The 22,154-nt window shown below is 51.9% G+C and overlaps 2 protein-coding genes across 5 annotated transcripts; both read right to left on the bottom strand.

Moving 5' to 3' along the window:
• Positions 1-903: 903 nt before the first annotated feature.
• Positions 904-6,154, bottom strand: Mrpl12 (mitochondrial ribosomal protein L12). The gene is made up of 6 exons (XM_028853652.1): positions 6,146-6,154; positions 5,187-5,533; positions 4,501-4,687; positions 4,173-4,259; positions 1,417-1,554; positions 904-1,287 (listed from the first exon to the last, which is right to left on the bottom strand). The coding sequence occupies exons 1-6, from the start codon at positions 6,152-6,154 to the stop codon at positions 1,171-1,173; spliced, it is 885 nt and encodes a 294-aa protein (XP_028709485.1). The 3' UTR covers positions 904-1,170.
• Positions 6,033-22,125, bottom strand: Hgs (hepatocyte growth factor-regulated tyrosine kinase substrate). 4 transcript variants are annotated; one of them, XM_028853567.2, is made up of 22 exons: positions 21,990-22,125; positions 20,621-20,705; positions 19,869-19,944; positions 19,392-19,484; positions 18,184-18,307; positions 17,148-17,200; positions 16,171-16,239; positions 15,392-15,516; positions 12,937-13,015; positions 12,757-12,855; positions 12,532-12,627; positions 11,717-11,755; positions 11,489-11,632; positions 11,341-11,400; positions 10,713-10,923; positions 10,207-10,379; positions 9,992-10,132; positions 9,739-9,913; positions 7,286-7,419; positions 7,084-7,203; positions 6,864-6,950; positions 6,033-6,601 (listed from the first exon to the last, which is right to left on the bottom strand). In XM_028853567.2, the coding sequence occupies exons 1-22, from the start codon at positions 22,024-22,026 to the stop codon at positions 6,491-6,493; spliced, it is 2,331 nt and encodes a 776-aa protein (XP_028709400.1). In that variant the 5' UTR covers positions 22,027-22,125; the 3' UTR covers positions 6,033-6,490. The 4 variants fall into 4 exon arrangements, with proteins under 4 accessions (XP_028709400.1, XP_028709401.1, XP_037057398.1 ...); XM_028853568.2 differs by having other exon boundaries at positions 10,713-10,920; XM_037201503.1 differs by lacking the exon at positions 21,990-22,125 and adding an exon at positions 21,762-21,941.
• Between the last annotated feature and the right edge of the window lie 29 nt (positions 22,126-22,154).

Genomic DNA, 22,154 nt, shown 5'->3' with positions numbered 1-22,154 from the left:
CCTGAGGTGCTGCTGGAGAATCATTAACCAGAACAGTGTGGCCATGAGCAATCCTCATGGGGGACAGGAGTTCAGCCAGGAAGTTGTGGTTTCCTAGTTATGTGACGTGAACTGGCTCACAGCTGGGTGGGGCTACCGGATCTCAGGCAGTCTTCACAATGCAACACTGCGGAGCACATTGCCCTCTTCTGGTCTCTCAGAGAAACTGCAAAAATTCTTCCAACGGGAGGACTAAGGTCAGTTTGGTATCTTCTGCTCAAACACTCCTGAGGATTTGGGCTCTGGTCAAAGACCAGCTGAAGAAACTTCTGTTCCTCTCCCAGGCTCTGCCTATAGGTCTAGGAACAAAAATAGCTACTCCACACCCTACATGTGGGGTGACTCACCCCAAACTTTGGGTCTTCCAAGACCTGCAAGCATACGCCCCCCTCTGCCACCGGGCCCCAGCCGGGTGGGTTCCCCAGAACTCCCACCCTGCAAGCTAAGTGTGGTTACCTCCATACATACAACCCCCTTGCCTTGGGTATTGGGGTTAATAGCTCAGCCCCGACCCACACCAACTGGAGTGATGCTGGACCCAAGACTGTCCTGGTAGGTTGGGACAGTATTACACTTTGTTACTTTTAAAATTCCAAGTAGCTAAATGGAAATTCCCCATCCAAATCTCAGATCACCACCCACCCACCCCACCCTCGCCAAACTCCAGTTCCATTCCCACCTGCTGTGCCTGTATGTACACAACCCGCTGTGGGGACCAGAGGACAGGCCCCTGCACAAACGGGAAGTGACTGGATGGCTGGAGACCCTCAAACACCGCCAACGGGGAGTGGCAGGGGCAGACAGCCTGGGTAAGATCCTCTAGGTAACCCTTTATACCACCAGCCCTGAGCACACACACACCACTCACTGTACACACCTAGCCTCAACAATGTATTTTCTCAGTAGCCACCAGGGAGGTGTTCACTTTGTAAGTTCCCAAGGCAATCTCGAGAGCTCTCAGGCTGTAACTGCCCGTCCCCATCACAGTAGGTCCGTCCTGTCCTCTCCCAGCAGAATTCACCAGCGTCATTAGCTGCTGCTCCCAACACACCACCTGGGAGCGAAGCAGGTGTGAGCAGGCCTGTGCCCAGGTCCCAGGGACCCCAGTCCAAAGTCCTCAGAACAGGGATGTCACTCCAGAACTACAGTGCCACCCACTGCTTCCAAGGCTGCCTTGATCTTCTCAGCCTCAGCTTTGGCGACGTTTGCTTTGATTTCCTGGGGCAGGGACTCCACTAGCTTCTTGGCCTAAAAGAGACAGCAGTAAACATTTGGGGTACTGAGTTGTCATTACGAAGCCCAACGAAGAAAGACCTAGTGCCTTTCTTTCAGTCCCAACACAGGGAAGGCTCTCAGGAACGGGGAATAGGGTCCCACCTGCACAAGGTTTATGCCCTGGACGTAGTTCTTGATCTCCTTAATCAGTTTCACTTTGTCCACAGGCTTTGCTTCTGTCAGGCGGACAGTGAAATGTGTCCGTTCTTTCTTTTTGGGGATGTCTTCTTCCTCAGTCACCTTAGAGTGTGGAAACAAAGAGGTAAATTGGAAGGGTGAGGTAAGGCTGCCCACCAGGACCTGCAGGTAAGATCCAAGTAGACTCTGAGCTCTGACCTCTACAAATCATACCAGGCAGGCCACCACTCACCCCAGACCCTACTCTTTCATCTAGATCTGTGTCTATCTCCCCACAGGGCAAGACCCTGAAACAAGCCTCACATTCCCCCATCTCCTGACATTTTGCCCCATCCCCCCAGGTTTCCAAGACAGTTACTGTGTTGCCCTGGCTGTCCTGGATCTCACTCTGTAGACCAGGCTGGCCTCAAACTCACAGAGATCCACCTGCCACTGCCTCCTGAGTGCTGGGATTAAAGGTGTGTGAGACCACGCCTGGCTCATTTTACCTCTTTAAAACTGTAACTGATGGGGGGCTGAGTAGACGGCTCAGTTGATGAAGCAGCATTTGCCTGGCAAGTGTGAGGACCTGGGTCTGATCCCTGAGTCCAGGCATGGCAGCTCGTGCCGGTTACCTTAGCACCAATGAGGCAGACAGGAGGATCCTGAGGGCCGACTGGCTAGCCAGCTTAGCCTTTTCAGCAAGTTCTAGACTGTTGTGGGATATTTGTACACTGTGTGAAGATATATTGCTGTAATTGGTGTAATAAAAAGCTGAATGGCTAATAGCTAGGCAGGAGGTACAGGCGGGATTCCTGGGGAAAGGAAGAGGAGGAATCTAGGCGTGCAGAAGATATGAACAGGAAATAGGAGGTGCAAGATGAAGGAGAGATAACGCCATGTGATAAAATGTAGATTAATATAAATGGGTTAATTTAAGGAACTCGTTAGGAACAGGCCTAAGCTAAGGCCAAACTTTCATAATTTTTTTTTTTGTTTTGTTTTTTCGAGACAGGGTTTCTCTGTGTAGCTTTTCCCCTTTCCTGGAACTCTGTAGACCAGGCTGGCCTCGAACTCATAGAGATCCGCCTGCCTCTGCCTCCCGAGTGCTGGGATTAAAGGCGTGCACCACCGGTGCCCGGCCAAGCTTTCATAACTTATAACAGGTCTCCATGTCATTATTTCGGAGCTGACTGGCGGGACAGAAAAAGGCTCATTACACCAGGCTAACTAAGAAACTTTATCTCAAAATAAGGTGAGTGGTGCTTGAACAAGAGAGGCTTCCACATGAACACATGTAAGCACGCACAGGTAACAAGCAATTGTACTTATGAGGCAGGGAGAATAACAAATGCTTTGCAGATAATAAAGTTATAGAAAATCAGGACTACTTTAGTCCTCAGCCAACAAGACCTATGTGTCAATAACCAATGACAACTTCCCCAAACCCCTCCGAGACAGGGTTTCTCCGTGTACTAGCCCTGGCTGCCCTAGAATTCACTCTGCAGAACAGACTGGCCTCAAACTCAAGAGATCAGCATGCTTCTGCCTCCCAAGTGCTAGGATTAAAGGCGTGTGCTACTACGGCTGGCTAAATGACAACATTTAAAGACAGCTCACACTGGGACAGGTGGACCGTGGTCCTCCTGATCTGATATATAGAGACCTTATGGCCCAGCTCAGCCCTGGGGCATGACTGGATTGGGGGTGCACAGAATGGATCTTTTCCAAAAGTACTCCACCTGAGACAATGAATCCTACCCTTGCTTCAGAAGTTCAGTTTGGGCTAGAAATAGTTCAAGTTAGGAGAATATGTTGTTCTTTTGGAGGGACATCAGTTTAGATCCCAGCACCCATGTCACATCAGGCTGGTCACAAGGGCTTATAACTCCAGCTGGAAAGAATCCAACACCCTCTTCTGTCCTCTCTAGGGACCCACATACATATGGTACACACACATACACACATATATGAATGAAATTAACCTTTAAAACAAAACAGAACATTTGACTTGAATCTAGTCCCGGACAGCTTAGAACTCAGAGATGCGCCTGCCTCTATCTCCCAAGTGCTGAGATTAAAGGTGTGTGTTACCACGCCCAGAACCTACCCAGTTTTTAAATATTGCTCGGGTCTGTCAGCTAGATCTGTGAGGAGTGCCTTGCTTTCTCTTCCTCAACACCTTCAGGTTTCATTCTTTGAAATTCCAGCCTTCTACCCGACTTAAGCTGCTTCCCTCCGGCCTGCCAACCCAAAGCACGCTTCGTACGGGGCGCTGGCACTCCAACATTCACACCATGTCACCGCACCTTGCCTACTTTCTCAATAGCACTCATGACTCTGCTGTCTGATGCTACCATTCATCTCTTCACACCACTGTGCTTCCTTCTGTAAGAAATAATGTCTACCGACCAGCATAGTTTAGAGCGCAGAGGAACTTGTGGACATGAGTTTGATCCTCAGAACCCACTGTGGAAGGAGAGAACTCTCGAAAGTTGTCCCTTGACCTCTTCCCATGTGCTGTAACGTGTACACCCACACATAAGTACAATAATAAATAAACAGAACAAGACCTTGCATGCCTTTGGCAGAGAGTTCCCAGAAGTGTTGCAGGGGAGCCCACAAAGGGGACACACTAATGACAGCTGCAGACCCAAGCAGGGGCTAGAGAAATGTGCCACGTGTTGAGGCCAACAGTTACTAGGCACACAGAAATGGCTCTTCCTATTGCCTAGGCTCACCTCAGGGGCTGCAGGTACAGCAGGGACGGCACCAGGCATCATGCCACCCACTGGCATAAGGCCGACATCCTGGATCTTCAATGTTTTCTGTAGAATAGAAGAGAAGTCTCAGTGGCTGGCTGTTAAACCCCGAATGTACTTTCTGATGGAGGCACAAGCCTGTTGGCTCTGACATCTCAGAAAGCATGTCTGACAATTTACCAAACTCCCGAAACACATCCAGAAGGGACAGGGACCTCTGACCCTGGTTTGACAAATTACCAAACTCCCAAAATACAAACAGAAGACTGGGACCTTAGTCCTGGTCTGTGGAGCTCTCTCCCAATACCTTCAGGAGTTCGTTGAGGTCTGAGATCTCCAGGAGAGTAAGGCTGGCAATATCTTGGACCAGCTGCTGGATCTTGGGAGGATATTCCTTGGGAGCATTATCCAGAGGTGCACCGGCGAGTGCTTCACTCTTTCGCTGGCTGCTGCTCCTCAACTGCCGCGCTGCACAGACACCGGGGACCTGTTGCCTAGACCCCCATGCAAACAGGCATCAGACCCGTGAAAGGGGGAGACTGAGGAGACCCGGAGGGCACAAATGGTTCATGTGCTCAGTCCGCCACAACTGGGCCCAAAATTCACCAGTTGGGGCTAAGGGGCCTTCAAAGCTTCCCTACATTTGACAAAGAGTCTCAGGATCCCAAAGGATTATGTCGGTAATCCTGCACGAAACAGCAGGCTTCTGGTTGAATGAAATACATCAACCTAGAGGGTGCATTCTGCTGCACCAAGCATTGCAAAGCGCCGACCTCGGGCTACGCTGCCGTCCACAGCGATGGGTCTCAGGGGTGGGAAGCTTGGGAGAAAAGGTACCTGCGCCCAAGGTCGCCCAGGCCGAGCCGTCCTCTCCACGCCCCACCAGCAGGGCCGCGGAAGGTGGCCATGCGCCCGCCACCCGTTCCCTTCGGACCTGCTCTAGCCCGTCGTCCCGGCAACCGCGCTCTAGACCCCCCAAACCCCCCACTATACCTGGCAAGGCGGAGCGCAGCTCCCCGCAGCCCAAGCCGCGGCCCCCACAGGCGGCTAGCCGCCGCCGGCAGCATAGCTCCGCAGGCGGGAAGGTCACACGCGGCTCTCTGCGGAAGCGACGCTCTAGCCGAGAGCAGGCGAGCTGGACCGGCCGCTCTAGCAGCAAGGCCTCCAAGCATTGGCGCCGAGGACGGCGGCTCTCGTCTGGGTTGGCTCCTGATATTACGCACTAGGCGGCGCGACGCGCAGGCGCAGTCTGGGCCCGGAAGTAGTGCTGGGCTAGCGGTTATCTCCGAAACCCCTGTGGAGAACCCTTTTGTTTCTCCCGCAAAATACACAGGCGCCCCCTACATGCGGAGCTCACCCGTGTAGACCCATGAATTCAGCTCAGTCGCCCAAGAGATTAGCGATATAAGGAGTGCAGTTCCCTAAACTTAAGCAGCCCGGAACCCCTCCCCAATGCGGAGAGCTCTTTACTAGGCGCAAGCACGTTCCACCAAGGCAGGCGCTTAGCTGAGAGGGAAAGCGCAACACTTAGGGCTTCAATGTCCTCACCAGAAATCAGGTTGAAATGCATTCCAGGGTGAGATATTGAGAACTGAAACCGTAAGCAGTGGTTTGGACCCATTAAGGCTGTAAAAACAGCCCACTTTTGCGCCCTTTTACAACTGCTGGGTGATATCCTGTGCCACGTGAGTCAATACAGGGTCCCCACTCGCAAGGAGACATCTAAGACTTCTCAACCAGTACCTCCCAAACTCCAGAACTGATGCAGACTATTGGCAATGAAAAGTACCTCCCACCCTGGTCCAAAACTGAGCCCGCTGCCCCACCAAACGCTCAGGACAGCTTTTGAAATACACTTTATTATCACTGTTCTGCACTGGAGAGACGACGACTGAGGAGTAGGGAAGCTAGCGATGCCTGAAGCCTCCACCCTTGCTGTTCTTTCGGGGTACCAGAGCCATGCCTGGACACCACATAGTTCACACCAGATTCTCTGGGACAGGCTAAGCATCCTGTGGCAGGCTCCAACACAGCTGGGCACTCCTCAGAGAAGGTCCTACCCGCCCTGCAAAGTCCCAGGCCCAGGGAAAGTCAGACTGCATCAGGATCAAAGCAGGGAACCAGTGACAGGAACCAGACCACTGAGGACAGGGAAGAGGGCCAGGGGTGAAGGCCCACCCCTTGCTCACAGGAGAAGGGATACTACAGGGCAGTGATGGGAGGAAACGGCTAGTTAGACACGTAAGTGGTTTCTGGTGAACCGTAGTGTTACTCTGGATGATGAGTGCCAGACTCAGTCAGTCAAATGAGATGAGCTGGGCTTCACTGCCCGGTGCTGGCGGTCCCTGTGTAGGCGGTGGCTGGGCCACAGGGGGCTGCTGCTGGGGAGGGCCAGTGGAGGGTGGCATCTGGAGAGGAAGAGCAGACAGACCTCATCACCCTTCTTTTCACACACAAGAGCTTTTGTTTAGAACAAGCTTCATCTCATCAGAGTAGATGTCCGGTTGTTGCCCACACTGCCAATGCACTCACGAGGCTCCTGTCAATCTGTCTTCTCTTATGCATGCATATAGGTGCATGTGTTTGCACTGACTTGCATGTCCCCATTCTGAGAAAGCGCCTGAGTATAACCTAGTGCAAGGGATCAAGGGAAGCAGGGGAGTGGCTCACCTGCTGGAACATGGGCTGCTGCCCCGCGATGTAGGGCTGCTGGGCCGGCAGCGATGCATCCTGGCCTGGAAGGGTGGTCATGAGATTCTGTGGAGAGTGAGATGGAGCCCAACACTGAGTAGACTGTGACAAGAGAGACACAGATCTTTCTGGCTTGAAGAAAGCCCAAGATGGAAGGACCTGTCCTGTGCTAAGCCCAGCAGAGACTCGGTTTCTTTACCTGCATGTTGTATGGCTGGTAGCCCATGGACATTGGCTGGCTCCCCATGTAGCCTATGGTGCTGGTCTGTGGAGGCTGGGAGATGGCTGGGAGGCTCTGTGGGGCCTGAGAAGCCACAGTCTATGGAAGGAAGGGGGTGAAGTGAAGGATCAGGCAAAGGCTGGCCACAGGTGAGAGGGAGCTGGTTACCTTGCCCACATACCTGGTAGCCTGGGGTTGGAGTGGGCTGGTAGGAGGAGTAGGCCGGGCTGGTGGTGGGCCCAGCCTGGGCCTGTGGGGCTGCCTGTGCCCCAGGGGCACCTGCTGGGTACATGTAGGCGCTGACCATGCTGGGATCTGTGACAAGAAAGATGAGCTGGTTCAGAATGACAGAGTGAGAAGAGAATGCCCCTTCCTGGGGTTCTTTTGTTGTGTCTTTCAGAACCAAGTACATGTTTCACATTCTATAAAATGTAGGTAAAGCCAATAAGGGAGAAAATAGGCCCTAAAAGAAAATGAAAGCAGAAAAAAAAAGAACCTAATTTTTTTGTTTTGGTAGTGCTAGAGGCTGAACCCAGCCAAGGTCTTGTACATGCTGGGTAGGTGCTCTACCTGAACTACAGCCTCACCCTTCAAACTGTACTGAAACAAGGGCTAGTCACAGTGAAGGGAAGGGGCTAGAAGAGTTGACATGAGAATTCTGAAGCTCCTAACTTGGAGTTTCACAATCCAGACAAGAGGAGCAAAGACAGACACGGGCTCCTACAGTAGCTCAGGTTAACACTCCAGGAAAGACCATGTTGGACAGAAATGAACAAATATATCAGGGACAACAAAGGACACCCCCAGCTGTCAGGATGAGAAGAAGTAGAGTGAACTTAGTCTGCATATCACATCAACACACTCTACAAAGTCCTCTGTGGCCACCCTAAGAAGCCAAGCCTTACTGTCTGTTGGAACACAGGTCTTGCACTTGGGATTTTCTTGCTTCAACCTCTCAAGTGTTGGATTATAGCTGTACACCACCATACACAGCCTGAGACTTTGCTTCTAATGGCTATGCCAATAAAGAGGAAGCAGGATCCCAGAGATCCAAAGAATGAACAAGCCAAGCAGAGTACTCAGCTGACCTGGTCAAAAGGTGACAGGCTAGTAAAGGTTACAGAAGTGGTTGGCAGACTCACATGGGCCCTACCAATGATAATATGAGCATTAAAGTCAACAGAAACTGGGACAGAGAGATGGCTCAGCAGATATAAGAGCACACTCCTCTGTTTGTTTGTTCGGTTTTCTCAAACAGGGGTTCTTTGTGTAGCCTGGCTGTCCTGGTATTCACCCAGTAGACCAGGCTAGCCTTGAACTCAGAGATATTTACCTATCTCTGCCTCCTAAGTGCTGGGCTTAAAGGTGTGCACCACAACTGCCTGGCTCAGAGCACACTCCTCTTATAGAGGATTCAAGTTTAGAGCTTAGTTCCTATGTCAGGTGGCTCACAACCGCCTGTAATTACAGCTCTAAAGGATCCAACTACCTCTTGTGGCCTCTGAAAGCACCTGCACTCCCAGGCACATACTTAAGACAAGGACACAGATATACATATAATCAAAATCATAAAACTTGGCCAGGGGTAGTGCCACACACCTTTAATTCCAGCACACAGAAGGCAGAAGCAGGTGGATCTCTATGAGTTCAAGGCCAGCCAGGGCCACACAGAGAGACCCTATCTCAGAAAACAAACAGCTGGGTGATGGTAGCTCACGTCTTTAGTCCCAGCACTCCGGAGGCAGAGGCAGGTGGGTCTCTGTGAGGACAGCCTGGCCACACAGAGAGACCCTGTCTGTAGCAGTAAAGAACTGTTCCCCTGTGAACATAATGTTCACACGTTCACACCTACATAAATGACAAGGGCAGAGAAGGGAAAGCACCTCCTCCGGAGGAAGGATGGTGGCTAAGAGAAAGGTACCACTTGGCAAACACAAGTTCAAGCAAAACTTAGAAGATGCAGGAGTCTGAGTACCAAGGGATTTGCTGTCTCAAGGTCTTTTCTAAAATGACACCTACTGATAATGGAAACAGATGAGATGACCGTGGAACCCACCGCAGCCCCACAGAAGTGATGAGAAGCCTGCTGAGCCACTGCAGCCCCATAGCAGTGACGGTACTAAGCAACACAATGTACCTCACATGCCACAGCTCCATCTTGTGCCTTTCTGGCTAAAGGTGTAGTCCATGGCATAAGCAAGTACAACCACCAGACAAACCAAACTGAAGGCAACTTTCCAACTTCAGGACGGTGCTCATGAGGTGCTCAGGTCAGCACCATGCAGCCCAAAACAGAACATGCAGTGCTCAGAAAAGAACAAGGTGGGACAGGCTGACAGATACAGTGACAAGGGGCTTTTCTATCAGCACAGAAGTCTTCGCTGGGGCAGTGTGATAGTGACCTGCTGTGATCCACTGTCCCCTGTCTGTGAGCACGTCCTGACTTTGGAAATGCATTGTGGGTGAAGGGCTTCCACCTGCCCCTCACACTAGAAGAGATCAGGAAGGAAGTTGTGTATATGAACAGATGTTTCCATATGGACAGGAAAAAACAACTGTAGAAAAATATTCACTTAGAGAATTTGGAAAATGCTTTGTAGTAGTCTCACAACCTCTGCAAGCTGGCAAGGTTACCTGCTGTGGTGCCAGGCATGCTGGGGTAGGGGCCAGTGGCTGGGGCTGGCTGGCTCATATACACACCATGCATTGGGGAGCCCTCTACTGAGCCTGCTGGGCTGAAGGTGCCAGGAAAGCTGGTTGGGCCTGAGGGCTGGTAGAGTACACCCCCAGCTGTGGGCATAGCCTGGAGCTAGAGACAAAGGAGAGCCAACAGTCAGTGTGGTTGTCCTTGGCCCATGAGGGGCAAAGCGGGGTAGGTAGCACATGCCTGGGCATAAGGCAAGGGGAAGGCAGGCATCTGGGCGCGCATCTGGACCGTCTGCTTCTGCTGCTCTAGGCGCATCTGTCGTTCCTTCTCTTGCTCCTGCAGGCGCTGGATAGCCAACTGCCTCTGTACCTCCAGGTACTCCTAAAGCCAACAGACAGGTGGTGGTCAGGCTAGCCTGGGCCTCCCCTACCCACATGCCAGGTCAGGTGCCACACCTGCTTCTTCTGCCTCATGATCTCCAGCTTCTGTGCCAGTTGGATTTGGCGTTGGCGCTCGGCCTCCTCAGCTGCCCGGCGCAGTTTTTCCCGGTGTTCCTCACGGAGGGCACTCAGAGCTCCTCGGGCATCACGAATCTGTGCCAGCTTATCCTGGAGCCCCTCATAGTACACTGTGTGCAAAGAACAGGGCAGCTCAGATCGCTCACAGCCTGGAGGCCTAGTTGGTATGGACTTCTGCTCTGTCTGGGCAGGGCTGCTGGCACTGGGCTGTGGCTGGAAAGGAGCAGAGCAGGCCCTACCAACAGGAACACTGCCCAAGAGCATTCTCTGGAGGAATCAAGAGCCTCAGTCGAGTATGGGCAAGGAGCCCTGGGTCTCACAAGACCCAGGAACAATTAAGTTAACCACCAAATGGGGCTCACAAGACAACTGCCTGTGAGAGCTGAAACCCGTGACGCCCACCATGGCTCTAGAGTGACCCTCGGAGGCGCTTGGACACCTACACCTGCGCTCATCCAGCTGGTTGAGCAGCTCCAGCAGCTGCGGGTGCATGCTGTTGATGGACTGGAAGAGCGACAGCACAGCCGAGTCGTTGGTGATGCTGCGGCCCCGCATGTGGTTGCTCTTCATACGGTTGACAAAGGTGGTGACAGCATTCTGCAGGGCCTTCAGGAACTGCTCGTGGCTCTCCTCTGACTCCCCATTCTGGTACTGCTAGAGACGTAAAGCAGGTGGCTGAGTACCACCACGCCAGGGGTGAACACTCTGCCTCCTAAGCCTAGGAAGTGTCCTTGTGAAGGTGCCAGGCTGGCAGACAGGCGTTGCCCACTGTGTTTAGAGCCTGGCACAGACAATGATCTAGTCCTTAACCTGCTTGACAAGTGGAAATCTGGTCTACACACAAAGCAACAAAGCGTAAACCGAGGCTCTCATCCACCAGGACACTGTTCCTCAACTCAGAGCTGGGTAGAAACCCCTGCCTGGGTATCACGGGCAGACAGCTCAGAAGTTGAGGGAGAGGGAGGGCCTCCTCTGAGCTTCTCTGGAGCATGGGGACCACAGGGCAGCTGGAGCCTGAGAGACTCCTTGCTCTAACATAGCCCTCCAACCAGGACAGGATGCAGAGCTTACCTCACTAAAGGGGCCACTGGAGGGAGTTATGGACTGAGAGTCTGTCTCTGGAAGAGGACCCTGGAAGAGATCAGAGAATAAGGGCATCTTTGGCCAGCTTCATACCTTGCCCTAAGGTCTGACAGTCAAGAGTGCAGAGGAGTCTTACCTCCACCATGCTGTTGGGGGCTGTATGCCCCTCCCCAGGCTGGGCAGCTGGCTCCGTAAGGGGCACAGGTGCAGATGGTGTGGGGCTCTTCCGAGCCTCTTCCTGTTTCTTCTCCCAGTAGTTCCGGTTGAGGTACCGAGCAAGCTGTGAAGCAATAAAGGAGGGAGAGGGGTTACTGGTGTGAGTTAGGAAGCAGCAGCGTATAGCATCCGACATTGTGCTGCTTACCTCAGGGTCGATGTCCTCAGCCAGAGGTGCCGATGAGTTCTGGGGAGACAAGCAGAGTCTGAGGAATGACAGGAGGAAGGAGGCAATGATGTGATCCCCAAGCAGTCATTTAGACAGGAACCCGGACGGCACCAAATAACAGCAGATCACAGGGCTGAGGTCACAGGGCTGGCCAACGTCCTAGCCACCTGTCTGGCACCTGCCAGCCCTTCCCTTCACAGGCCCTTTGGGGCTGGCATCCACTTTCCTTCTTGGCAATAAACTCTTTTTTTTTTTTTTTTTGGTTTTTTTGAGACAGGGTTTCTCTGTGTAGCTTTGTGCCTTTCCTGGAACGCACTTTGGGCAATAAACTCTTAAGATCCTGAGTTATGAAACTGTCATGTATCACTAAAATCTTTATAAGGTACAGGGCAGCAGCACTGGCCAGGCCTTACTGACTTCCTAGGACAGGTGCCAACACTCTGCATGGACACTGTGCCGAGCTCTAATGAAGCCCTAGTGTGTGGACCTGGGGAGGAGGGGGCGTTTCCTCAACCAGCCCATCTGTTGCCCATCAGCATTCTACAGAACTCTGCAGTTTCCGGGTGAGGTTCTAAGTCAGCTCCATCCTGTTTACAGGACTGAGGGTGGGAGTGAGGTGGATCTCCAGGAGGTGAGAGCTGTAATGATTAATATATGCAAGGAAGTGTGGGAGGTTCATCTCCCTGGCAGGGCTCTCTTGGTGTCCTCTGTACCCCATAAGAAAGCCCCAAACCAGCAGAACCCTTTTGGTGATCCCTGGAAGGACAGAAGCCAGCCTGGCTGACACGGCTCACCACAGGTGAGGAATACAGACTGCCGGCTGGGGGTGCAGACGACGCCAGGGGTGTAGGCTCTGCCTTCGGGTGCGCTGTGTATGCTGACTTCTGTCTCTGAAGCAGAACCAGGAACAGACATCATTAGGGGAGCATGTGGCCCAGGCTAAGGAAGAGAGCCTCCACACACCTCCTCTCCAAGCATCTGGGGCCCCCCATCAGCCCTCACAGGGCCCCGTGGCTCACCATCCTCTCTTTCTCCTCAGCCTCTGACTGTGAGAGAGCCAGAGCCAGCTGCAGTTCCTCCTCTTCCTGCAGGGCTGTCTCATCCCGCTTCGGGGGCAGCTGAGGACAGACGGGGTGGAGTGAGGAGGGCCCCAGGGAAGAGAGGTAAAGGTATTCTGGGGACGAGGAGGGGCCTCGTACCTGAGACTGCTGTGACAGGGGGCTGGTCAGGTACTCGGGAGGCAGCTCTGTGGTAGAGGCAGCCTTTCCTTCTGCTTTCCTGCAGGCAAGATGAGACACTGTAAGTGACCACACACTGACACCAGCCTCCAAAGACCACCAATGACGGTCCTACAGGGACAGGTGGCCCCATGCGCACACTCCAGGGAATGGCAGGGGGGACCCTTGCCCCTCAGCCAGCTGCAGAACATGAGTGAGTCACTTGGCTTAAGTCAGCTCCTCTCCTGGAAATGGCCATTCAAAACCCTTTCCTGGCTGAGCTGAGCAAGGGCCTTTCTATAGCACCTAGACACTGCCTACTGCACCTACCATGACCAGCGATGGGCCTCCCCTCAGAAGATGCCAGTAAGGGCAGCAAGGTCCAGGCAGGCCAAGAATTTTCTGGAGTCTGAGACAGATCAGAGATTTCTCCACAAAGCATGGCTGAGGGCCACATGTACATAGCACCATCAGGATTCCAACCCACACATGCTCTTTTCTAAAAGAAAAACCATGCTAAAGCATGTCTACACACACTGAGGGGAAGGAAGCCAAGCAGTCAGCATTACAGGATATGATGGTTGGAAATGGACCTCTGTGGAACGAGGGTAGGTTTCACAGATGGAAAGCACTGTGCAAAAGCTTGAGGCCAAGACTCATCTGGGAGCAAGGCCCTTCCCATTTTAAGGCAAAAGAGCTTCTTTTAGCAAAATCTGTGCCCTGACAAGTGATGTGATGCAATGTTCAGTGTGACCAACTGGCCATAGAAATCCACTGTACTGGGGGCTAGAGAGATGGCTCAGCAGCTACAAACATGTTCTGTCTTCCAGAGGACCCGATTCCTAGCCCCCTATGAGGCAGCTCACGACTACCGGTCACTCCAATTCCAGAGGGATCTGATGCATCTGGCCTACTCAGGCACCTGCATACACCTGCACATCTCTATACACAGACAAACACTACATATAATTAAAAATAAATAAAAAAGTGAGCTGGAGAGATGCTCAGCAGTTTAGAGCACTGGCTGGTCTTCCAGAGGTCCTGAGTTAAATTCCCAGCATCCACATGGTGGCTCACAACCATCTATAGTGGGATCTGATGCTCTCTTCTGGCATAAAGGTGTACATGCTGACAGAGCACTCATATATATAAAATAGATCTTTAAAAATAAAAAAATGTATCTTTAAAGAAAAAGAAAAAAAAAGAAATGATCCCTCTATAAACTGGGATTGGGTACACATTCTCTTATCTGCTTCTGTGATGTTGGCTCTGACTACATGTGAAGCTTTTCAAAATCCACAGTCATTCACGGTAGACTTCACTGAAATGCATACCCTACCTATTTAATGTCAGTGTATTCTGGAACATTAAAAAAAAGGGGGGGAGGGCAAACAAAACAAAAAACAAGAGCTTCTTTAGGAGCAGCCTCCTCACCCAACTGGTCAACGGTCATCAGTGACAGATGGGAGAGGGTCACAGCCTCGCACCCGGGGCTCTCACCAGAAACATACACTCTGCAGCTAAGCACCCAGTGGCCTCGGACAGGTCCCATGGAGGGATGTACACAGGGCCCGCACCCTGGGAACATGCATCACACGTAACAGAGGCTGAAAACACTATCCTGGTCAAGGAACCTGGGAAAGTATGATAATACAGAGACTGTGCTCTGAAGCCCTGAGAGATCCCAACAGGGACAAAGCCACAAAGACCTTTCTAGGACAGTGGTCAAACTGGAATACCCACAGGACAGGTGCTAGCAACACAACATCACATGACCTATGACAACACAGCACCGACACCTCAGATCATCTCTGGGCATGTTCAAGCATAAAGGACCATGAAGTACACACAACTCACTTCAGGACCATCAAAATCACTCAGTGGGTGTAAAGTGCCTGCAGAGCCAGCAAGATGGACCTAATTTTGTTCCCCAGAAAGAAGAGAATCGACCCCATAGGCACACCAACCATAGCATTAGCACTCACACCCAATTATGACTCCTTCCCAATCCCAACAAATGTTAAAATTTAGAATAAGATAGAAACAGATACAAAGGTGTTGGTGGGGGGGTAAAGATAAGATTGATCAGACAAACCACCGCCGAGGAACCCAAGGAAAGGGCTTGCACACGTGTCCCTGTAGACACACCTTGTACCACACTTGCCCCTTTTCTGTAAGCATTATGTCTTTCTTTCGTTTTCGTTCTTTTTGAGACAGGGTCTCACGTAGACCATAGCTGATCTGGAACTTGCTATGTAGATTGGGCTACTGTGGGGCCATGTCACCCTACCCATCCACCTGTTCTGGAGTCTGGGATGGTGGAGCTGCCTGGTATAGCTGCATGGGCTTGCCTCTTAACACTTCTGAGGTGCTTCAGGAGCCTGTGAGGTCTACAGCCCTGAAGCATGACCGAGTGCCCAGGGAGTCTACAACTCACTTGTTCAGCTGCTCATAGCAGGGCTCACACACGCGCACCTCCTTCTCAATGCCGAACTTGGGGATGGTGGAGTACTTGGAAGAGCACTTGCCGCAGAAGATCTGTCCACATGCCCGGCAGTGGTGCTGTGAGATAGAGCAGGACAGGTCCAGTGACATTGGTTACGGTTACCCTGGTTGCCTATCAGCCAGAACTGCCTTGGACAGTGTTACGAATTGGAGCAGGGACAGGGGCGAGGACAAGCAGAGTAAAAGAGATGGAGACTTGTAGGAAACTCAATTTCAGCCACCATTTGGAGGAAAAGAAAGGAATTAAAATTAAACAACAGGCAGGGCAGTGCACTCAGTAGGCAGAGGCAGGCGGATCTCAGTGAGTTTGAGGCCAGCCTGGCCTACAGAGCGAGATCCAGGACAGCTGGGGCTACACTCGAATAAAAAAAAAAGGAGGAGGAGGAGGAGAAGAAGAAATGAGTCTTCACCCAACCCTGGAGAAATACTACAGTAGTGGTTCTGACTCAGACCTCAGCCTAAGCTTGGGATGTCAGATCCCCATGGTGAAACTGGGTCTTGCCCAAGAGGCAAACTTCAAATGAGGGTACTGATCATCATAGAGGCCAAATACCAAGCTCTTGCCTCAAGTACCAACCAGTTCTTAGCTGGATTTGCCTCCAAAAACCATCAGGCTGGAGCAGAAGAGACAGAATCACTCAAAAGGAGCATGGCTTTTTGAGAAGATGGCAGGGGCGTGGAACTGAGCACTCAAGTGCCTGGGGTACTCACTTTACGGGTCACCACCCCAAATTGTACTCTGCACCGGTGGCATTCCTCCGCATCCACCCAGTCAGGGGCCTAGGGACAACAATCACGATCACATAACATTCCCTTCCAAGTGCCCGAGACGGCAGAACTTACCCCATGTCCCAGATAGGAAAGGCACCCAGAGAGGGTCCCAATGTGCCAAGCTCCCCAAATCAGTAGCCCAAACCACATGACCCAGGGTTAAGTTGCTTCGAAAAAAAAACCTTCTTCTAACAAATTTCCTGTCAAAGGTATAATCCTGATTTGTGGATGTGGAGTTTCATGTCATTGTTATATTTTTGAAATAGGGTCTATATGTAGCCCTGGCTGTCCTGCAACTCGCTGTGTAGACCAGGCTGGCTTTAAACTCACAGAGATATGCCTGCCTCAGCTTCCAAAGTTCTGAGATTAAAGGTGTACGCCACTGCAACTAGCCTCGTTCTAAGGTCGTATAAAGGAATTCACTCCCTTGTTTTTTCTTACTTTCTTTCCTTCCTTTTCTTTTTTTTAAAAATAGTGCTAGAGATTAAACCCAGAGCCTTGTACATGCCAAGTAAATGCTCTGCCCCTGAAGCACACTCTAAGCCTAAACGCTTTTTTAGCCACATGAACCCAGTAGCTACAGCCCAATGGAATCATGAACCCTTTTCAACCTGACCTACAGGAACAACTGCTTTTTTTTTTTTCTTTTCTTTGCTGAGTGCTGAACCCTGAATCACTTCGTTCATGATAGGCAAAAGCTTTACAATGAGCTAAATCCCCAAGGCTTCACATTTTCTTTCTTTTGAGTCAGAGTCTCATTACATACTTAGCAGAGGATGTCCTAGAGTTCATGGCAATCTTCCTCTGGAATGCTAGGACTAAAGGCATGAGCCATCCCTACAGAGTCCCAGGACCTCCCTCCTCCTTCCCCAAAAGAGCTTCTAAGACTGACTAGCAGTGGATGACCCAGAACTCACTCTTTCAGCAGCAAACATGGCATCGCTTTCCTTGAATTCCGGGAAGACATGTCCTAGAAGAAAAAAAAAAGCAGTTGTTACCGTAGGTCAGGTTGTGAGTTCGAGGCCAGCCTGATCTACATATCAAGTTCCAGGACAGCTAGACTGTTACAGAGAGAAACCCTGTGTACCAAAAGAGAGAGAGAGAGAGAGAGAGAGAGAGAGACAGACAGACAGACAGACAGACAGACAGACAGGAAGAAAAACTCTTCAGTCGCCGTGCCCTGGTCTAAAATCTGCGAGTGACTTCCTGCTACACACACAGCAATAGCACATCCTGGTCTTGCTCTCCTCTGCACGAGCCACTCTTCTGTCCCTCCAGCAGGTCCAGTGCACTCTGACCCCAGGGTCTGAACTGGAGTGCTCTGCAAAAGGTGCCAAGGCAGAGCTGGAGAGACGGCCTAGTGGTTAAGCACTGGCTGCTTCTTCCAAAGGACCCCAGTTTGACCCAGCCCACAAATGGCGGCTCACAACCATCTGTAACTCTAGTCCTCAGGAGGTCCAGCACCCTCTTCTGACCTCCAGAGGCACCAGGCACGCATGTGGTCCACAGATATACACTGCAGGCAAAGTATCCATACACAAGAAAACAAAACAAAAAAAAAAATAAAAAATTGTGCCAAGGTCCTGGGGTTGCTCAGAACTCCTAGAATCCACTGTATTGACTTGAGAGGTCTCCCAAGACTGCTCATCCTGTGCTACGTCAAGAAGCATATCACTCTGAGTATACTTGTCACCAGACTTGACTGTTTTCTGCCTGAAAATATAGTCTACTGTCTCCCTGCTGGGTGGAGGTGTAGAAAGCAGGGCTCTTCAGAGCCTGACCTCTCTCCGTGGGGAACACCACCTCCTTAGTCTCACGCCAATCACTCAGGGAGGACCAGTCTACCCTCCCTTGTCCCTTATCACTGGGACGATTTAGCTAATTGCTAGCAAAACAACCCTAAGGCTCCTGGTGGCCTTGTTCCCAGCCTGGAGCCGGGCAGTTCTAACTCACCTTCTACTTTCATGATCTGGTATGTGTCCTGGACCACCTTGTACTTGGGCTCGTTCCGGAAGGCGTGTGCCCAGGCCTGGATCAGGTACAGGATCTTGTTCCGAACATTAACCTCCACTTGCCTCTGTGGGGCAAGAAGTGGGGAGGGCTGCAGGAGAAGGGTCTGAGGCCTCAGTGGGAAGAGGCGTCGAGCAGACCAACTGCCCTGAATAGAGACAAGTGGCATAAAGGCCACGGGGAGTCCCTGGGGTGCCAGGCACTAATCTAACGCAGGAGCGACTCTCCTGCGTATGTACACATGCGCAGCGTCACAGTTCTTAATCCTGAAAGAGGTCAGAGGACTTCCAGAAGCTACACTGCTCCATGCTCCTGATCTACAACCATGTTTCCCTCTCCATTTCTCCATGGGACAGTCCCACAACTGGATCCACAAAAGGCACTCTCTTAGGGAGGTCATGACCCATCCTGGTACCTCTGCAGGATAACAGAACCAAGTGCGCGACATGCCAGCAGGAGGTCTCTGGATGCTTTGCCCTCCTCCAGCTATGCAATAAACTGGCCCAGGTCTGAGTCAGGCCCCAAGTGAGAAGGGCCCAGCTAACAGCTCAGTGCCTGAGACAGGTTCTCGGCAGCATGGGTCGAGGGTGGAGCCTCCTGTGAGACCAAAGCCTGATGCTGTGTCCCATGAAACAGCATCACTTTGCCCAACCCAACAACCCAGCTGCACCACCATCCACATCACAACCCCCCAGGTGGTGCCGGGGACAATCTCACATGGATCCAGAGGCTTTCCCTCCTCCCTCCCTGGGGCAGCCCCTTGCTCTACCATTCTGCCCTCCTGACTCTGTCACAGGTACACCTAAACTTTAACTTCTGCACCTCCACTGCTCAGGTCCCTCCCACCCGAGTGTGCTACCCCAAACCTCTTCCCCAAGCTCCTACTTACACAGATACTCCATGACCACCTCTGCCCACAGTCCTTAAAGACTCAGCCCCATGCCCTGCTTCTGAAGCCTTCCCTGGTCCAAGAACAGTGTCTTCCTCATGCACATGAGCCTGGAGGTGTCTCTCCCTGGGCCTAGGACGGACTCCCTGACCACTCACAGGGACCTCCTCTTTCACACCCTCTGCTCCCCTTGCCGTAGGGACCACAAACACTTACAGGAGCTGGTAGTATAGCTACCTCCACCTTCTCTCATGACACATACCTTCAGCAGCTCCTTTAGTTCTTCCATGGTCTGTTTGTTGGCCACTTCATCATGGACTGTCTGGCCACAGTTCTTTACCACAGACTCCATCACCTGAAAATCCCAAGGAAGAGAAAGGCCTAGCTTGTGTCCGGGGCAGGGCCTTTCTCTTGCTGGAAGACAGGCCTCCACAGGCCTCTGAGTCCACTCAACCTGTCAGAGACCCCCAGCAGCACCCCAAGACAGGCTACAGGCCTGGTAACACCCTGTGGTCAAAGGTGACCGCCATCTCATCCTTCACGGTGTCTGTTTGGACCACAGGTGGAGAAGCAGCATCTCTGCTACTTCCTCTCTTCCCATAAGCCTGCTCAAGCTCAGTGGCGATGCTCACAACTGTACTTAGTGCTAGAGGGATTCCACTGGCCGCTGTGTTCCTGGAAATTGGGCACGGCTGCCTGACAGTGGAGACCAAAAGACACGCAGCAGGGTTCTAGTTACCTCCAGGGCATACAAAGCCACGTGTGGGTTCTTGTCATTGACCTTCTTCTTGATGGAATTTATAGCATATTTTGCTCTGAAAGAAAAAAACAAGCATTAGTAACAGCAGTAAGAGGAAAGGAAGGGAAACATCTCAGTAACATGAGGAAAGCTCTCCACCATCTCTATTTATTTTTTGAGACAGGGTTTCATGTAGCCCAGGCTGGCCTCCAACTCAATGTGTAGCTACAGAAGACCTTGGACTTTGAGATGGGGTCTCATTGTGTAGCTCTGGCTGTCCTGGAACTCACTATGTAGACCAGGCTGGCCTCAAACTTGCAGAGATCCACCTGCCTCTGCCTCCCGAGTACTGGGATTAAAGGCCGTCACCGCCGCCACCCCCACCGCTGGGCTGACCCTGGACTTCTTATCCTGCCTTTCCCTCCCAAGTGCTGTGACTACAGGCAATGCCGTAGTACCCGGCTTGTGCTGTGTTGGGGATGAAACCCAAGGTTTTATACATGCTGGGCAAATACTCTACCAACTGAACTATATGCCTGGCCTACCACATGCCATCCTTCAGACCTCTAAGTATCTACAAACTGTACAGCTTTAATCGTCCCAAAATAAAACACCCAGGATGCAGACTAGGCAATTGTCTACATAAAGAACTCTTGTGGTCAACTTAATCTTGGAAGAGGAGTGGGCACCAAAAGATGTCAGCATCGTACGTGGCTGCCCCTCGCTTTACAGGACAGGCCCTCCTCACTTACTGTGTGTCTCCCTGACGGATCAGGTCGCAGATCTGTAGAATGGACTCCCAGTCCGTCTCCAATAGAAGCTGGCTGGTGGCTTTGTCTAAAAGAGAAAGATGTCACTCAAGGGGCCCATTGTGCTGTGCTTCCTAGGTTGGCTCCCAGGTTAGCAAGTTCCCTCTTGTTAAACAGCTGAACCGAACAGAAAATACTCTTGAAGCACTGACAACGTTTCGAATCGCATCCTCCGTGCAAGAAGCAAATAATGTGGAAATTAGAAAACAATGGCTGCTGCGCTTGTTCCCTATCAGCTGTCATTTCAAACTCCGAAGTCACTCAGAACTTCATGAGATAGGCACTACCTCCACCCCCTTTAAAGATAGAGGGAAGTGGATGCCCTATACCGCAGCTTGCTGGGCACTTTGAATCGCCATGCGCTGCCTCTCAACGGGGTCAGAGTCTCATCATTTAGATGTTTTGTCCTTTATATTAGCTCTTAGCCAGGCAATCACTAGAGAGATGAGGAGGGACCATGCCTTCTCCACTCCAAGTGGAGGGGGTAAAACAAAATCTCCAAGGATTCCCCAGCTAACACTCTTCACATTCTTATCACCTCCCTTCTATAAGAATGAGCTATCCCAAGACACACCAATTTCGTTACTGATCCAGCAAATTACTGGATTCATAGCTAAAGTGTTGAACCTCCCCAGAAGTGAGAGTAAGGAAAACGCTTCATCTACAGCCCCCTTGAAAACCCTAGTTCAGGAAGAAGCAAATGAACGGACTATGGTGGCACCCTGTCGCTTGTTCCTGGACACGAGACATTTTTATTGAGAGAATGGGGCATGCATGGCAAACCCATTGTCCCTCCTAAAATTTACACTCTCCAGCAGGATCAAATAGGATCAACAAGCACCTACAACAACGAGAGAAAATGTCTTCCAAAACCCAGGGACACTTCCAGGGCCCAAGGGATAAAGAGGATGGGGCGGGCTGGGGTCCCAGAAGGCAGTCCCCAAGGGCCTCAGAAGGTTTGAGGGCAGTATCGATTCCACCCTTCGGGCTGGGATTAGGGTCAAAGGACCCGCATGAGGCTAAGATCTGAGTCATATACTTCATGACTCAGGACTTTGGCCCAATCGGTTCGGGGGCGGCGGACCGGGAGGAAGCGAGGTCCATCGCGGACTCCCCAAGAGCATTCCTCACTGGAACCCAGGGTCGCGGTGCACAACCCCGACGGCCACACCCGAGGCCCGGGAAAGGTGCATTGATCCCGGGAGGCCGCCGGCTGGTCAGAGCGGCCGGCCCGCTCCCCTGAGACCTATGGAGGCAGCGTCTGGCGGGTGCGCGTGAGGGCAGACGGCGAGCTGGCTGGCGGACGCGTTACCTAGGAGACGCTCGAAGGTGCCGCTGCCTCGCCCCATGGCGACCCCACTCCGGACCGACGCCGCGGGCGCTCCCTCTTTCGGAGCTGACGCGCCCCCCAACTTCCGCTTCCGTCTTTCTTTTTCTGCGCGCGCAAGCGCACGTCACCGCGCCACCCCGAGACCGG

The sequence above is a fragment of the Peromyscus leucopus genome, chromosome 8b, assembly GCF_004664715.2.
Source record: "Peromyscus leucopus breed LL Stock chromosome 8b, UCI_PerLeu_2.1, whole genome shotgun sequence".
NCBI classification, from domain to species: Eukaryota; Metazoa; Chordata; class Mammalia; order Rodentia; family Cricetidae; genus Peromyscus; species Peromyscus leucopus.
Note: the sequence above shows the minus strand (reverse complement) of the source record. Positions and strands in the feature narration are given on the sequence as shown.

Bases quoted from the DNA above. Each gene is read 5' to 3' on its own strand.
- Mrpl12 (XM_028853652.1), bottom strand. The intron at 1,555-4,172 runs GTGAGCCTAGGC...CCACACTCTAAG, and splicing joins CTGTACCTGCAGCCCCTGAG to GTGACTGAGGAAGAAGACAT. The intron at 1,288-1,416 runs GTGGGACCCTAT...TGTCTCTTTTAG, and splicing joins AGGGCATAAACCTTGTGCAG to GCCAAGAAGCTAGTGGAGTC.
- Hgs (XM_037201503.1), bottom strand. From the start codon at position 21,801: ATGCTCTTGGGGAGTCCGCGATGGACCTCGCTTCCTCCCG. The intron at 7,204-7,285 runs GTATGTGGGCAA...TTCCTTCCATAG, and splicing joins CTCCAACCCCAGGCTACCAG to ACTGTGGCTTCTCAGGCCCC. The intron at 6,951-7,083 runs GTAAAGAAACCG...CACTCTCCACAG, and splicing joins ACCAGCCATACAACATGCAG to AATCTCATGACCACCCTTCC.